Here is an 18,045-nt window from a genome sequence, read left to right as displayed (position 1 = left end):
AAGCATCAACTCGCCTGTGGTGGTGAGTAGTGACAAGCTGGCATCCGTCTACGTGAGATGTGTTGCTGAGGGCAGCTTTAAGTGCCTCAGGCTTGTCCCAGAGAGTGTGCTGTCCCCAGGGGCCAACTCAGAACGCAATGCACCAAGGACTCCCATGCCAGTTGGGGTGTGCTGTAACTGTTTTCATCTTTAACAAGAGGACTGAGCTAGATGACCCCAAATCCCTCTGAGTCTGCCCTTAAAAAGATAACTACAAAAGCCAGCCATGTTGGAGTTTCACCCCACCCTAGTTCCCAAGCACTGGCTTCAGTCATGAGATTCACGGCAATGCTGTTCAGGTCTGAAGGATTATTCTACTCAAAGCTCTCTTGGTTTTCTGGACTCAACACCAAAGAGTCGTTTCCCAAGGAGCTCTAACCAAGTAAACAGGTGAGAACGGCATCCTCATCTACGTCGCACAGATCAACGTGGGCCTTGTGAGGCCTCATTATGTTAAGCAGAAGCCTCCTTTCTGAAGGCTGGGTTGGGTAAGGGCAGCCGGACACCAAGGAAAAAAACCATCTCTGTGCTAGCCATGGGGGTAATACAGCTGCCCATCAGCTAGACTTACCCTTTCCTTAAGTGTGGACAGTGGTCACCCCTTTTTGCATCTTTTCCTTTCCATGGTTTCAGTTACTGGTGGTCAACCACAGTTTGAAAATATTAAATGGAAAATTCCAGAAACACACAATTCAGAAGTTTCAAATTCCACGCCATTCTGGGTGGCATAAGGAAATCTCACAAGGTCCTGCTCAGTCCCTCTCACATCATGAATTCTTTTGTCCAGCATCTCTGTACTGTGTACTGCCTGACAGTCACTTAGCAGCCCTCGGGGTTTCAGATAAACTGTTGTGGTACCCTAGCGCTTGTGCTCAATTCACCCTTATTTTACTTAATAATGGTCCTAAAGTATGAGAGCAAGGATGCTGACAATTTGGTGATGCCAAAGAGAAGACATCAAGTGCTTTCATTAAGTGAAAAGATGAAAGCTCTAGATTTTTTTTTTTTGAGATTATAAAATATAGTTTATTTAGAAAGTAAATTAGAGAGAGAAAGAAAGAGGAGATTCACTTCCCAAGGTAGGGAAGGGAACCAACGTTTAAGAAAACATGGCCTGGCCATAGCTCAAAAAGCACATGGCCACACCATAGCTTAGCAAGGCAATGGTGGTGATGGTCTGGCTGAAAGTCCTAGATTTAAGGAAAGAAAAAAGATCATATGTTGAGGTTAAGATCTATGGTAAGAATGAATCTTCTATGAAATCATGAAGAAGGAAAAAGAAACTTCTGCTACTTCTGCTGCTGCACCTCATATTGCAAAAGTTATAGCCACAGTGTGTAAGTGCTTAGTTAAGATGAAAAAAACATTAAATTTGTGTGTGGAAGACACAGCAGAAATGTACTCCAATCGACAACAATCGGGTTTAGTTCCTTCCACAGTTTTAGGAACCCACTGAGTCTCAGAATGTTCAAAGGAATTACTATAGCAATGTTTTGCCAGAAGAAAAATGGTAAGAAAATGGTTGACACAGGTGGCTTGAGATAAAAGGCAAAACACTTAGTTTTAAAAAATTTTCTCACAACACCTGAGCCCTAATGGGGGCTCTCCCTCTGACCTGGCACACGCGCGCGCTGAGGTGGAATAGGGTTCCTGATTTATTCACCAGAGGCTTCTTTGGTAAAACAAGAGGCTTGGGTTGTCAGAGTTTTCAAGCCCTTAGAGTTCCCTGCAGGGACAGCTCCTCCTGGGGACCCAGTGAGAGGCTTCCACCAAAGGCCAGAGCAGCACTCTACAGTTTCCTTACAAATTGAGATTACCTGGAAAATTCCACCCTGAATTTCCAAACCTGAAGAAACAGGGGTCCAAGCCACTGGGCTAGAGCTCTGAGTCCTCTCCAGGCTGCCTCCTGGGGTCTGTCACTCTGTGAAAGGAAACAGCAGCTGGGCCTGGAGGGGCCGTGGGTGCAGCTGAACATGGATCACTCATGTGGGAGTTAAGGGATGCGGGTTGTGGATCCGGCTCATCTGGGCCGCTACAGAGCTTCCTTCTTTGCCTCCTTCCCAGGGATGCACTCTCTGAGATACTTTCGCCTGGGCATTTCAGACCCTGGCCACGGGGTCCCCGAGTTTATTTCCGTGGGGTACGTGGATTCTCACCCCATCACCACGTATGACATTGTCACTTGGCAGAAGGAGCCGCGGGCCCCACGGATGGTAGAGCACCTCGCGCCCGACCACTGGGAGAGGTACACTCAGCTGCTGAGGGGCTGGGATGGCAGCAGGCGTTCCAGGTGGAATTGAGGCACCTGCACACTCAGGTGTATACACAGCAGGTGCCTGCCTCTGCCCCCACCCACCCAGCAGAAAGGCCACAGGTAACCTTCAAGGAGCAGTTGCCAATATGGCTTTTGGCAAGCTCTGGAAATTGGGTCGTGGAGTCACGGCTACCATCTGCCCTGTGCGTCTTCCCAGCTGTCCTCTTTCCAGGAGCCCCCTGTCCCCATCCTACGACCATTCAGGGCTGACATGTGTCTCTTTTCCATTCTAAATCCAACCTTCTGCATCTCACTTCCTAGTGGCAGGTTCAGTGATCTGTTTGCTTGTGTATGATGACATTAGCTTCCCAGGGACATTTCTGGTTCTTGCCTCTCTCCCTCCTCCACGGTAGTAGGAATAGCCATAGTGTTATCAATAATCATTCCCATGGTAGAATCACTCCCCAAGGCAGGAATTACCACGTCCCTGTGGCATGCAGAAGGAACTTCCATCCCTCAACGATGCCAGGGCAGGCCCGTGGGTGATATAATCTAGAGGGTGCTTCCAGCCACACCCCTGGTCCCATCAGCTGAGGCCACCTCTGTACTCGCGTAGACTCCTTTGTGGCTGGCATGTGTGTTCCAGGGTTTCACACTTAGCAGAGGATGATTGGCTGTGAGTTGCTGGAGGATGGAAGCGCCACGGGGTTTCTCCAATATGCATATGACGGCCAGGACTTCATCATCTTCAATAAAGACACCCTCTCCTGGATGGCTGTAGATTACGTGGCTCACATCACCAAGCAGGAGCATAACTTAGTGTCAGAAGAACTGGCTGGAAGAAGAACGCACTGCCTGGCCAAAGAGATTCCTGGAGTATGGGAAAGATAACTCTCCAGAGGACAGGTAAAGGGAAGTGAGAACTCCTTGTTCCCACATCCCCAGAACAACTGTTTTTGTTGTTTTGCTCTATCCTAGTGCATTCACCCTACCCTCAAGTCCATCTCCTTAGGTGACTACTGTGATCTTTAACTTCCCTTGAGAACTTTCCCTGGTTACTTCGGCAGCATCCTTACAAGACCAAGCAATTACACTAGTCTTGACAGAGTGGAGACCTCCAAGGGAACCTCCTTTTTGGGGATCCAATGAGGCAAACTCTGTCATTTTTGTCTCCTGTCAAGCATAAGCCGGGAAATACTTAGGGAGGTGGAGCATTCTTAAAATTGTGTGGTAACTAAGGACTCATCAACACCAGTAGGAATGAACAACTGGACTTCCAGTTCGCTGGACAGAGGGTCTTTGCTTCACTAAAGAATTAAGAAGACTCCTTTCAGCAAAGTGCTCCACTTACACCTTAATGATATGATTCATGTGGTCAACTTTATTTAATATAGTACTTTTCATGTATGATCTTATTCAAAATGGATCATGTCTGGAGCTCGCCACAGTAAACTCCTAGACACATGTGCCTTCCCTCCAGGAGAATCTTTGGTAGAGTGTCTTTCTCAGCTGTGGCAGGCAGCAGGGGAGGTGTCTGGGCCACAGTCACGAACATGGACGATGTGTCTAAAGCACAGGCTGTGGAGGCAGATGATTGGCATCTGAGATTCAACTCTCTCCTCACTAACTGGGTAGAGACCTTGATCTTCATGGAAGGAGGTCTGAATGTCTGATTGAAATGGCTGGCATAGTGATTACACTTCCCAGAGTCCTTATGAAAGGAATCAGCTTCCAGTCTGTGAGCAGGTCTTGGCCACCCGACTGCTGCCCTTCCTAGACGGAGCCATAGTGCCTTGGTGGAGGTGTGAGTCCCGAAAGAAGGGCTGATAAAAGCCTCGCAGCTGCAGCTGAGGGAGCGGCAATGCAGCTAGCCCAACAGGTGACCACCACCACCACATACACCCTCAGCTGCCACAGGCTCATGAACGAGAAGTCGCCATCTTAGACTGTTTCATGGGTAACATGCAGAGTGCATGCTTTGGGGTATTTTAAAGTACACGAGAGGGTTGTTATTTCAGGAGCTGATGGGAATTCAAGTGCTTTGCTTTCTATTATTTCAGCCTCAACACCCAATACAAGGGAGCATTACAGTCAGGCACCAGGGCACAGGCAGGAAGCCCCGAAGTCATCACAATTTTGTTTTCAAATGGACAGATAATCTATTTTTTTTTTTTTACCACGTACATGATGCTTTGCTGTATGCATTAGTCCACCTTCAACCACAGGGACATACTTCAAGACACCCAACTGATGCTTGAAGCTGCGGATGGTACCACTCCACAAAACTAGGCTTCTTCCTACACACACAGGCTCCCTTGCTGAAGTTGCTGTACAGGGTCAATGCTTTCCAGCACAACACATTTCTGGTAAGTCACTGAAATCTTGGAAAGTAAAACTGTGGATAGGAGGGCACTCACACGTCCAAGTGCATGAAATGACAGTGGAAGAAGAAGAAAATAAAAGAATCTTCAAACTGGAAAGATCAAAAGCTGTTCTTCTCATCCAAGGAGGTAACTCAGTTCATATATGGAGAAGAAAAAGCAAAAAGTCAGGAAACGGTAAGTTACCCCAGCTGCTGCCGACTGGAGTTGCCTACGGTGAAACCAACTCCAGGCCTGACACCCCAGCTTGACACGAGGCCTATGTACTTCAGCAGCTAAGGAGTGAATCTTCAATACCTCAGTGGATGACAGCCTTCCCACTGACAGGGGACTTCCTCGCTGGGCTGGGGATGGTAGGAACAGCGTGCTCCCACTGGCCAGGGACTTGTGGAGGCCTGATACTCCACCGCTGCATCCAGAGACCTCGAGAAGCATCAGACTCTCAGCCACCCTGGCCAAGTCTGCAGTAGAAGACAGACCCGCAAACAAGAAGCCAACTTTAGCTGGATGGACCTTTTCGGGGCACTTCTGGGCTCCTGAAGAGACCTCTGCCCTTCAGGTTTATTGTTTGAGTGTGAAGTTCCAGAACAGGGAACATGAAAGAACCCTGTGTTCTAGGAAAACTGCCTTCTCACCCTCCTCAGAGTAGGGAACGCTCTGGGCCATGAGAGGGCACGTCTAGAAGTGGGGGAACCATACACGTCAGGCCCAGATGGCAGAGCAGGATGGGTCACAGCAGAGACCATAGTCACAGAACACGCACGTCTCCTCACACCCACCTGCCCTCCCCTTCTGCTAAGGCTTCTAAATGAGACTTGGTATCTTTCACCTGCTGTGCCCAGCAGCTCTTTTCCAGCTGACTTGTGGAACAGTGTGGAGGTTTATCCCTATTTACTGAAGACCAAAAATCAGCCCAGAGGCAGCTCCATCTCACTACTATAGCTCTTTAGTTGGTGGGAATATGGATGAGAGAACTGTAGGGCATAGGTCAGTCTAGGGTTTTATGTGACTGGCCACAGAGTAGCCAGCGCTAAGCTATTCACAGTCCCCGACAGGCTCACAGACTCTGCAGTGGGCACATCTCTCTTGTGGGGTTCATGGGCTAGGGGTGGGCAGCTGTGCCTTACCTGGTGGCCTCCTTCCACGTGTTTTACCTGTGCCCTGGGCAGGGAATAGTTACGCACAGTCAGCAGTGAGATCCTGGGCTCCAGCCAGCCTCTCTGCCCCAAAGCATTGTGGGCTGCGTTCCAAGAATTTGAGAAGTGGACTTCTCACCCCTGGGCTTGGATGACTGTTTGTTGTATTGTGAATTATTCTGCAACATGACCATTCTAGTAATTCATTCCTATTCAAATTGAATGCAAGTTGTTTTATTTTCCTTTTCCTGAGACTTCTGTACATATTTTCTTTAAGCTGATTTGTTGAACCAGAGCTACTGAAAGGTTCCTGCTTTCAATAAATTCTGGTTTTGTTTTGTTTTTTAATAGAAAGAAAAGAAGAACCACCTCCTATCAGGCCAGCCAGGTGACTAAACATCCCCCAACAGAAGCCAAGGCCCTGGGAGGCCTCTGGCTGGGGCAGGTCGCTGGGGACACAGTGACTGAAGGACTGCAAGGTTGGAAACGCTTTCGTTTTACCTCTCCCTACTCTTGATGGGCAAAAAACATTATTTAAAAACCTGGGAGGGAAACAGATGCCAGTGAGAGGAAGACAAAGAGGAAAAAATCAGAGGCAGCACATTCCACATTTTAGAACTTCAACTTTCCAGGCAGTTCAATTGTGTCATGTTTATAAATTCATCTCGCAGTACAAGGTGAAGCCAAACAAACAAAGTGCCCACAGTTGAAAAGCAATTCACACTTATCATTCAATTTTTGATCTTCAAATGCTATGAATTCTCCAGAAAGGTACTAAGGAATAGATATCCCTCTGGTCTCACTTTATAGCCAGGGAAATTACCAAAAGAAAAATCTTGGCTCTACCACCTCTACTTACAGAAGGTAAAACACTTAACAGAGACAGATTTCTGTTGGAGTTAGACTAGATTTCTTTTCACAGCCCTTAATCTCACGAGGTGAGAAGGAGTGGAAGTTGCCAAGTTGTTGGCTACCAGACCCATCAGTCTGTTTAACTCTGGCTAAATGCAGAGAATAATGGGCAAGTTTCCAAGCTCCCCCCTCGGCTCTGGCATGGGTTCTGAAACTGCAGAAGATCCTCATGTAACATACACACACTGTACTTCAGCTGCCACATGGTCTAGGGTACACACAGCACCGAGATTCTTTACCATCCACACAGAGACAAGACCCAAAACTAGGACTATAAACTAAAGGAATTCCAGTTTTCCAGCTGGATGTACACTGTTGCAAGCTCTCTCAATAGTTCATTCCCCATCCTACCCCCCAAATCAGTGCAGTACAAAATCAGTGCAGTACAATGTTCTTCCAATGAACACAAATTAACTCTTTCCTGGTTATCCATCATGATGTTCTGCCAGTTCTCTCACACTGGAATATGGTACTAGGTACAGAGGCTGAAGGGAAAGAAGCCCAAGTGCTACAAGGATGCGACTGTAAGTGGTGTGGGGTCTCACCGATGTTTACTCACCCTCCCATTCTAGGACACAGGGTGACGAGACCACGTGGGCTCCCCCTAAAACTCAGAACATTAGGGTCACTGAGGAGGAAATATTTGTTCTTAAAAATAAATATGGGTCCCCTGGCTTGCTCTCTTTGGCTGCCATAGTTTGGACCTGAGTGAAGGTCCTTCAAATAAACACTGGTTCGGTAGTGACAGCCCAGTCAGAGCGCAAGAGGATTAGACCCAGGATCAGTCAGCCTGAGGCAAGATGGCATGGTGGTCCTGTAGGAAGAATACCTGTATTTTAAGTTGGCTTTCTCTTCCTTGTTTCCTATTCAGTTTCAGCCCAAGTCAGGACTATAGCAGTCAAATCAGAGAGGTCAGCATGCCTACCCGAAATACAGTCAATCATCACTAAGTCTCAGGGTCACAAAATTTGGTCCCTAAAGTAATGGGAGTATCTTACTCATTAATGACAGGCATGTTCCAAATAGGCCCTACTGACTACGTGTGATCTTTTTGCATGGTACAGTAAATCTGGTAATAACAGAACAATATATGACTTTTATTTTTTTTGAGTTGGAGTCTCAGTCTGTCACCCAGGCTAGAGTGCAGTGCACACTCACAGCCACCCCAGTGTCGACCTGCTGGGCTCAGGTAATCCTTCTGTCTCAGCCTTCCAAGTAGCCAGAACTACAGGAGCATGCTACCACGCCCAACTAATTTTTTTGATTTATTGTAGAAGTGAAAGGTCTTGCCAAGTTGCCCAGGCTGAATCCGTGGGCTCAGGCAGTCCCCTCACCTCAGCCTCCCAAAGTGCTGGGATTACAGGCTTGAGCCACTATGCCTAGCCAATAGATGGTTTCTTTAATAGGGCAATATTATTTTGTAAGAAACTGGTTTGCTTCTTATAATGTAGTGTGTGGATTACAGTACTCAGACAAGGTCCACATTTATTTTCAAGAAGACTTCCATATTTTAATGTAAATCTAAGGACCATCCCCATTCTAAGTTTATAGAAGATTATTTAAGTAAATCATAAAACTTTGTAAAATATAAATAGCCTGGTACCCTACATATCTGAATCTGTTTGTGATACTCATTTTTTCCCTCTAATTGGAAAAGAAATAACTTATTTATATGTCAAACATTAGAGCTGAATGTAAACATAGATGTCAACCACCCGTTTTGTTTTATAAATCTGCTTTCAGCTTTCATCAACAGGCATATCTCCTTACCTGCCATGATCACAATTGAGATAAAATATCCTTCTTTAAAAAATCATTACAAATATTTATTAAAAAGTGCAATTGAAAAGTTAGCTGGGCAAGCACATCATTGCAAATCACAAAAAAGGGGGGAAAAACCCAGCCCCCCAAAACAAAACCACAGGAAATACAAACAAAACAAGGAAAAAAGTTAAAAAAAAAAGTTAGTGTGCTGAGGAACGCACCCCAAAAGACAAGAAAATGTGAAGTCAGAGCTAGAACCCCATCCAGATGCTGCTGTTCCTTCCAAGTGCAATGGGAGATGACAGAGGGGCTCACAGCCTGCACCAACAAGTTCTGGCTCTGGGTCCAAATGCTACTTGAATATCAGATTATTCATCAGGGAAGTTATAAAAATATCCTATATACATGTGCATATTAGAGACATTTTAAAAGTCATCAGAAGCTTGAAGTTTAGTGTCTCAGCAGTTTCAGCTTCTTAAACTCAATTAAAGCATCTATCATGTAAATTTGGATTGGCTCAGTTATTTGACTGGATGTTGAAATCAAGATGACTGGATGTCATCTTAGGAAAAAAAAAACCAAGTTCACCTACACATCCTCATCATTACTCCTAGGGTATGAGGAGTTTGGCCCAGAGCTAGTCTTTTTTTGTTGTTACAGTGTCTGAGTAAATATAATCCATGTATCCTCAGCCCTCATATAGAGTGCCACGGGAATAAAATACCTGTCCATGAGAACCATCCAGTATCCTGATTCATTCAGGTGTGCTGCTGAGCTGTTTAGCAACAACATATGTAGGAGTCACTGTAAAACACAAGCTGCACCTCAGGGGAAGAGGTCCCGTGCAGTAACACGAAGCTGGCAAGGCTCGATCAGAGGTCAGATGACATGGCCTCTGGTGACATCATCAACCCTTCCCCAAGCTGTGCCAACACAGGGTCCCATTGCTCTTTTTAATTGCTCCCATCAGTTAAAGCCACAAGTTGTTAGCACCCCCAAACTCCAGGGTGTTTCATTATTTTCCGTTAGTTATTTCTACCACAAAAAATGCACCTGGAAAAGCAACTGTATCTCAGCATTTATCCCTGAAAAATGAAACACTGCATTTTCTGTCACAACTGTTTCTGAGCTTCTGTTGTCAATAATAATCAGTACTCAGGGGCCAAGAAATGGTACAATGATGGGAAGGAAACATACCCAGAAGCTCGCACTCGCGACAGGTTTCCTTTGATGGACAGCAGCACACCCTCTGCAGAGGGGGAGGGCTGAGCAGAAAAAAGGGCTGTCAAAGACGCGTGGAATGAGCAACGGCAAAACACCAGTAGAATCTGCTCATTTTTCTGGATTACTCAAAGTCCCTCCTCAGCGATCAGGGTTCAGGGAGGCAAAGCAGTGGCTGGGTATCCTCAGAACAGGACAGGAAGCATGGGGATTCTTTTGTCCACTGGTACCAGGAGTGCAGTCATCTCTCTCCTTCCCACTGGCTCCTCCAGCGCGGGGAGCTGTGTCAATTGCAGTCACAGAGAACAATCGGTGCAGCAGTATGTTGCCAGGAGAGGAATGCAACGGCCATGCCAATGTGCTCGCTTCTCCTCCCCTCCGTTCGTTTATGCGTGGGAGGAACCTGTAGTCCCTGGCCTCGCATCACAGCACTAAGAAGAGGATCAGCACGACCAACAGGACTGCAAAGAGGATAGCTATAGCACACCACTGGCGCCGATCTGGAAGGCAGGACATGAGGGTTAGCGCTCATGGACTTCACACCCCCCCAAGAAACCGCTACTCCCAACTCAGGGCAACGCCTTGGGAGCAGGAAGGGGCCAGAATGTGACATGATGGTGGCAGAGACCCCTGAGCCAGCCTGGGCACCTGGTGCTCTCATACTGCCTTGCTCCTGGCCTGCGCTTCACAAGCATTACAATCTCTCTAGCCCCCTTAAATGCTGCTTGGAATAATCACGCACTTGGTGTATCAAGTTTTTAACTAAAACCTGAGCATCTTAGCTTTCTGCAGGTGGTTAGCACATCTCTGAAAAGGGTATGGGCATGGGTGTCACAGATCAAAGCCTATCTGCTTTAATCTTCCACCACAGTCAAGTCATTTAATTCAACAATAATCATGATCTTTTCTCTGTAAGCACAATGGGAGGATGGAGAGGAGATGAAAGCTACTGCTGATCACTTCAGGCAGTAAACAGCTAAAAGCAAGCTCTGGGAAGAGAGCATGAAATTTCACACCATACCCAGGCAAATAAGAACTAAGACTTAACCCATAACAATGTGCTAAAGTGATTCATATAGCTCATATGTAAATTTCATTTCAATGTTTCTTTTTTTTTTTTTGAGTTGGAGTCTTACTTTGTCGCCCAGACTGGAGTGCAGTGGCCGCTCCCGGCCACCGCAGCCTCAACCTGCTGGTCTCCAGTGATCCTTCCGCCTCAGCCTTCCGAGTAGCCGGAATTACAGGCATGCGCTACCACGCCCGGCTGATTTTTTTTTTTTTTTTAATTGTAGAGATGAGGTCTCGCTGCCCAGGCGGGTCTCGAACCCGCGGGCTCAGACAATCCACTCACCTCAGCCTCCCAAAGGCGCGGGATTACAGGCTGAGCCACCGAGCCCGGCTCATCTGTAAATTAAGAATATTTTTCTGAAACTTTCTGCACTACCAATAGTTTCGAACAGCAGTTACAGGAGACAAGGGGCCAATTCATCCACATGGCTGACAGCAGGGAAGCCCTGTGAGACAGAAGGGCCCAGACAGGCCCCCGAGAGTCCTGATCCAGCCACAACATAACTGTGGCCCCTAACTCTACACAGCTGCCTGGCAGGGCTGTGGTGAGACTCAGATAACACAAACGTCATCATGCACACACCATCCAGTGCCCAAACTTGGGGCACAGATGACACTACAACATCAGCATGCTTCCTTAATTTGGAGAGATCTAGAAAGAACAAGTAGTCTTTCTATAGATGAATCCTGGTGTTCCACAAAGAGTCAAACTGATAAAAAGATCATGAGCCTACTAAAATGCAGTTCAACTGCTAGGAATAAGAGTTCCATTTAAACAGAAATACAGGTCAGGCCTAAGTACTTTGGGAGGCTAAGGCAAGAGGCTCGCTTGAGCCCTGGAGTTGGAGGTTTCCATGAGCCATGATCAGGCCACCGCACACCAGTCTGGGTGGCATAGTGAGACACGAATCAAAATAAGTTGATTCATTAAAGTTTCTCTGAAACCCCAGTTTCAGCACACCATAGCTATTGAGAATCACTCTGCAAAAAGATCTGAATCAAGGAAAATGGGTTGCAAAACTCACCACAAAGTAAAACATGTACTTAACATTATTTTAAATATTATGGATAGCAAAGGGACACAAATGTCACCAAATTATGTATGTAAAGCAAGTACCTTCTAGATGGTGATCATCTTGGTCTCCCTCAGACATGCCAGAAATGTATTTAGTAGCTCCTGATTAGAACAAAGGCCCCAAGTCTATCCGTTCGTTTTCTGAACAGGAATGTTCCAAAGGGCTTGGGGTGGCAGAGCGGGCCTACTGGAGATAATACGTTTAGCCTATTCAACTTGATTTTAACTGTCAAGAAAATGTGAAAATACAGCATTCTTTCATCTATTTAAAAATGTTGGGCTTCCAATTTCTGATCCAGCATGGAAGGGGCTTAGAAGTCACCACTCTGTCCTAATAACTAGAGTAAAACACTGAACAAACTGATAAAGCATTTAGATCCACCAGAAAAAGGAAGTCCTGGGGCAAACTGCTGCCCCTAAAGTTGGAGAAACCTGCAGGCGCATACAGCTACCCGGATCAGAAACCCATGAGCAGCAAGCGCCACAGGAACTAGTGCCGGCAGGGAAACCTGAACTGTTGTGATGAGCTTGCGGAAGTCTCAGTGTGAATGAGTCTGAGCTTAAAAAACTCCAGGGGACTCATTCAAAAGAAGTCTTCACACTTTTGTAAGTGTTAGCTTCAGGAGCTGAACTAGGTTCTTCCAGCAGACAGAGGGAACAAAGAACCATTTGAAACACTTCAGAGCAGGTTGCAGCTAGGTCCCCACCCTCAGGAAAGAGCCCAACCTGCTGGGGTTTTATCAGAGCTTAGCTGACCTGGGGAAAGGAAATACTCAACTCCAGCCCTCTCTAGCTATCCTGTTCCACATAGTGGTAGAAAAACTGAGAAGTACTGGTGACGTTCACAGTCTAAGGGCACAGGCTCACCAAAAGGTGGAGACCTGCGTGCAGATCTACAAACACTTCCCTTACCACATCTGTCCCACACCTGATATTACTAAGGCCTCTTTACTGCATCACTTTACACATATATCACATCCACCTTTCAACAAAGAATTATAAGAATTACTGAAAGACCAAAAAACAACAGTTTGAAGAGACTGAACAAACATCAGAACTCAAGTCAGATATGACAAGAATGTTGAAATTATCAAATGAAGAATTTTTTTTCCGAGTCGGGGCTCACTCTGCTGCCCAGGATGGAGTGCAGTGGCACACTTACGATGATCATAGCTCATGGCAGCCTCGACCTCCTGGGCTCAGGTGAGCCTTCCACCTCAGCATCTCAGTAGCTGGGATTATAGGCACACGTCTCCACACATGGCTAACTTTTAAAAAAATCTTTTGTAGAGATGAGGTTTTGGTATGTTGCCCATGCTGGTCTTGAACACCTAGGCTCAAGCAATCTGTCTGCCTCAGCCTCCCAAAGTGCTGGGATTACAGGCATGAACCACTGTGCACATCCTAGATGAGGAATTTTGATAAACTATGACTGATATCCTACAGGCTTTAATGAAAAAAGCAGACAACATGCAAGAACACGTGGATAATATAAGCAGAGAGATGTAAATTTCAGGAAAGAATGAAAAAACAAAAAAACTAGAGGTCAAAAACACTGTAACATGAATGAAGAATGCCATGGATGGGCATTAGCAGACTGGACATAGCTAACGGGAAAGAATCTCTGAGCTTGACAATTTGTCAATTAAAATAGTCAAAACTGGAAAGCAAAGAAAAAAAATCCCAGAATATCCAAGAAATGTGGCACAAATACAAGACTTACCACAACATTAATCAAAACAGTGTGGTATTAGTGGACTAGACAAATAGATCAATGGAACAGATAGAGAGAGCCTAGAAACAGGCCCACATCAAGACAGGAGCAAAAGCAGTACAACAAAGCAAAGCCAGCTTTGTCAACAAGTGATGCCGGAACAACCAGACATTCACATGCAGAAAATTAATCTAGACACAGACTTTTTACCTCTCATAAAACCTAACTCAAAATGTGTCACAGACATAAATGTAACATACAAAACTATAAAAATCCTGGAAGATAATATAGGAGAAAACCTAGATGATATTGGGGTATGGCAATGACTTTTTAAATAAAACAAGCTCTCCATGAAAGAAATAGCCGAAATTAGGACATCATTAAAATTAAAAACTTCTGCCCTGCAAAAGACACTGTCAAGAGAATGAGAAGATAAGCTACAGACTGAGATAAAATATCTGCAAATGATACATCTGATAAAGGACCTATCTAGAATATACAAGGAACTGTGAAATCTCACCAACAAGAAAATTAACAACTCAATTTTTCAAATGGGCAAAAGACATGAACAGATACCTCACCAGAAAAGAGATGGCAAGTACGAATATGAAAAGATGCTCACGACATTAGATGGCATTAGGGAATGCAAATTAAAACAAGATACACTACACACCTATTACAACGGCCAAAACCCCAAATAATGACAACACACCAAATGCTGGCAAGGATGTGGAACACTCCTGGTAGGAAAGCAAAATGGTAGTCACTTTGGAAGACAGTTTGGCAGCTTCTTACAATACTAAACATACTCTTACCATAACAATCACCAATTGCATACCTTATTTACCCACATGAGCTAAAAACTTATGTCCATATAAAAACCTGCACATGGATATTTACAGTGGCTTTATTTATAACTGCCAAAACTTGGAAGCAACCAAGAAGTCCTTTAGTAGATGAAATATGGATAAATAAACTGGGGTCCATCCAGACAATGGAATACAATTCAGTGCTAAAAGAGAAATAAGCTATGAAGTCATGAAAAGGCATGGAGGAAACTGAGATGCCTATGACTCAGAGAAACCAATTTTAAAAGGCTCTATACTATATGATTCCAACTATATGCAAGATGGGAAGGCAAGACTGTGGGGACAGTTAAAGGATCAGTGGTTACCAGGGGATAGCAGGGAGGCAGGGATGAATGGGCTGAGCATAGAGGATTTTAGGGCAGTGAACCTACTCTGTATGACGTTATAGTGGTGGACACGTGTCATTACACATTTGTCCAAACCCCTAGAATGGACAACACCAAGAGAGAAGAACCCTAATGTAAATTATGGACTTTGGGGATGATTAATGATGTCAGTGTAGTTCACTGATTGTAACAAATGCACCACTGTGATGTGGGATGGCCATGGAGGTTCTGTGTGTAGGGGCAGGGAGAGTGGGTATATAGGAACTCTTCGTATTTCCAATCAATTTTGCTGTGAACCTAAAGCAGCTCTAAAAAGCTTATTAATTAATTATTTTTTTAAAGGGCCAGGTGTAGTGGCTCATGCCTGTAATCCCAGTACTTCAGGAGGTCAAGGACTATTTGAGTCCAAGAGTTCGAGACCAGCCTAGGCAACACAGTGAGATCTCATCTTACAAAAACTAAAAAAATTAGCCAACCATGGTGGTGGTGTATGCCTGTAGTCTTAGCTACTTGGGATGCTGAGGGAGAAGGATAGCCTGAACCCAGGAGGTTGAGGCTGCGGTGAGCTGTGATCATGCCACTGTATATCTCCAGCCTGGGTGACCAAGTGAGACCCTGATTCAAACAGACAAAAAAATGCTTATAAGCCGGGCTCAGTGGCTCAGCCTGTAATCTCGCGCCTTTGGGAGGCTGAGGTGAGTGGATTGCCTGAGCCCGTGGGTTTGAGACCCGCCTGGGCAGCTTGGCGAGACCTCATCTCTACAATAAATCAAAAAATTAGGCGGGCATGGTAGTGCATGCCTGTAGTTCCAGTTACTTGGAAGGCTGAGGCGGAAGGATCGCCGGAGCCCAGCAGGTCGAGGCTGCGGTGGCCGGAAGCAGCCACTGCACTCCAGTCTGGGCAATAGAGTGAGACTCCAACTCAAAAAAAAAAAAAAATGCTTACAATAATTTAAAACCATGCGCCTTAGAATGATCATCTGATATTCTTCCAGGATGGACTCAGAGGTCCTTGCTTCCTTCCCGACCCCTTCCCTCAACTTTACACACACTCCTGTGTTTACCCCTCTCCCCAGGCATCCCGCCACTCTCAGTGCCACATTTCCAACCAGGATTCTACATTTTGGCTTTCCATCAGCTTCTATCCAAGCTCCTTACCACCCTCTAATCACTTTCTCTTCTGCAGCTGCATTAAACAGGGGTTTTCACCAAGGAAAACCTACATCACATTTTCTTTCCAAGTGTTAAGCTGCCTCTAGGAAGCATGAGCTAGGTAACCCAGGGAGCTGCCACCCTGGCAGACTCTCTTCCGCAAGCCTGCAGAGGCTTCATGCATAGATGGAACAGGCATAGGGGCTTCTGTGACCTCAAGTGGAAAGTGTTAAGCAGCTTTCAAAGCTCAGGATCTGCCTCAGAAAGTCAGAGGGGAACAAAGAAACTCCAATCATCATCTTCTCTCGCTCTCTTAAAATAGTTTCCTCTCCTAAAGAGAAAAGATGAACAATAGAATGTTGGAATGTGAGAGAGATGGGGATCTCAATATCTACTGAAAAGAAAATCCTTCTCTGGGTAATGAAATAAAGAAATTAGTGTCTCTCTTGGGTCTTGGCTGGTTTCTCCCCACGAAGAAGCCAGTCACAGGAAGAGATGTTCTGCCTCTCAAGAACTGTGGAGCCTGTGTGTTCATTACTACTTAATAAGAGTTCCGTGTGCCTGGATACACCTCCTATAGGTACAGGTTTGACTAAGAAGCAGTGAGCTTATGCAAAAATTATGGAGGAGAACAGAGACAAACACAAACTGCCTGCTCGTAAAATTGAAGCAGGCACCACCAAGCAGGAGGCGGCCCTTGAGGAGTGTTCCTTTTGGTAGCAAGCAAAGATTAAAATGAAAACACAGGCAACCTGTCAAAAATGAAGCACCTTTCAGGCTAAATGCTCTGTTTCCTGGCTCTTTTTCTTATACAAATATAACCAAAGTTCTTACTTTGCTTCCCAAACTTTTCTTCTGGGAGAAAGTAGAATAAAGCATAAGCAAGCCTCCGTGCTATTTATACACAATGAGCTGCTTATCACAATGCAAGTACTTGTCTAAATTATTCATACCCAGAATGCTGGGAAACAAAGACACAGTGCATCTTTGTTCTTTTGCTCTTCCTCACACAAAACTGCTGCTGAAGTAGCTACTTGACTTTACAACTAATACATACAGGAGTGAGAGGCCTGTTGTTAACTGGTTATATAATACTTCATTAAAACTTTTTGCTTACAGTAGAAGGGAGGGGGTGGAAGAAAGAAGACTCTGCAAACCTTTCTCTAAGCATATGACAGAGGAAATAAGAAGGTGCCTGCTTCCCCACATGCATAGTGTCAGGCAATAAAGACCCTGTTAGAAGGATAAAGATATTTGCCCCTGGAGACAAAGAAGGAAATAACTCCAGCCATGAGTTTTCTTTTGTTTTGTCTGTAATGGGTCCTTCGCCCCTTAGGGCCATCTGTTTGTTGCCTACTACCTTTTAAAAACATTTACTAGGTACTAATACATGGTAGACACTGTTAAGCCCTTCTACATTATTGTTGGGGTTTTTTGTTTTGTTTTGTTTTGGCTTGGTTTGGTTTTGAATAGGAGTCTCACTCTGTCACCCAGGCTGGAGTGGAGTGGCATAACTGAGGCTACTGCAGCCTCGACCTGCTGGGCTCAGGCAATCCTTCCACCTCAGCCTTCCAAGGAGGTGGAACAGGCATGTTCCACCATGCCCAGTCAATTTTTTTATTTATTGTAGAGACGATGTCACATCAAGTTGCCCAGGCTGGTCTCAAACTCCTGGACTCAGGAAATCTTCTCACCTCTGCCTCCCAAAGTGCTGGAATTACAGGCCCAAGTCACCGTACCCGGGCTACATTATTGTTGGTCCATTTAATCCTCACAATGATCTGAAGAGGTAAGAATTGACCTATTTTTATGGATAAGAAACTGAGCCCTAGAAATCTGCTGTGAAACTTAACTGTGAGTTAAACCTCTGAAAAAGTCATGCATGCCTTTAAATCTTTTTTTTTGAGTTGGAGTCTCACTCTGTCGCCCAGACTGGAGTGCAGTGGCCACTCCCGGCCACCACAGCCTCGACCTGCTGGGCTCCGGCGATCCTTCCGCCTCAGCCTTCCGAGTAGCCGGAATTACAGGCATGCGCTACCATGTCCAGTTGATTTTTTGATTTATTGTAGAGATGAGGTCTCGCTGCCCAGGCGGGTCTCGAACCCGCGGGCTCAGGCAATCTACTCACCTCAGC

The 18,045-nt window shown here is 45.5% G+C and overlaps 1 protein-coding gene and 1 pseudogene across 1 annotated transcript in view; one reads left to right on the top strand and one right to left on the bottom strand.

The window, feature by feature from the left end:
* The first annotated feature begins 2,039 nt into the window (after positions 1 to 2,039).
* Positions 2,040 to 3,555, top strand: LOC103269769 (annotated as a pseudogene).
* Positions 3,556 to 8,538: 4,983 nt separating this feature from the next.
* The window catches only part of STX6 (syntaxin 6), a 51,329-nt gene continuing 41,822 nt past the window's right edge, over positions 8,539 to 18,045 (bottom strand). Inside the window, exon 8 of the mRNA XM_008067329.2 lies at positions 8,539 to 10,207. Coding sequence (XP_008065520.1) covers positions 10,131 to 10,207 — 77 coding nt within the window. The 3' untranslated portion in view covers positions 8,539 to 10,130. The remainder of the gene's footprint in view (positions 10,208 to 18,045) is intronic.

Source organism: Carlito syrichta, unplaced genomic scaffold (genome assembly GCF_000164805.1).
Source record: "Carlito syrichta isolate Samal-C Ts95f unplaced genomic scaffold, Tarsius_syrichta-2.0.1 Scaffold309479, whole genome shotgun sequence".
NCBI lineage: Eukaryota > Metazoa > Chordata > Mammalia > Primates > Tarsiidae > Carlito > Carlito syrichta.
The sequence above is the reverse complement of the archived record's forward strand: the minus strand, read 5'-3'. Positions and strand labels throughout refer to the sequence as shown.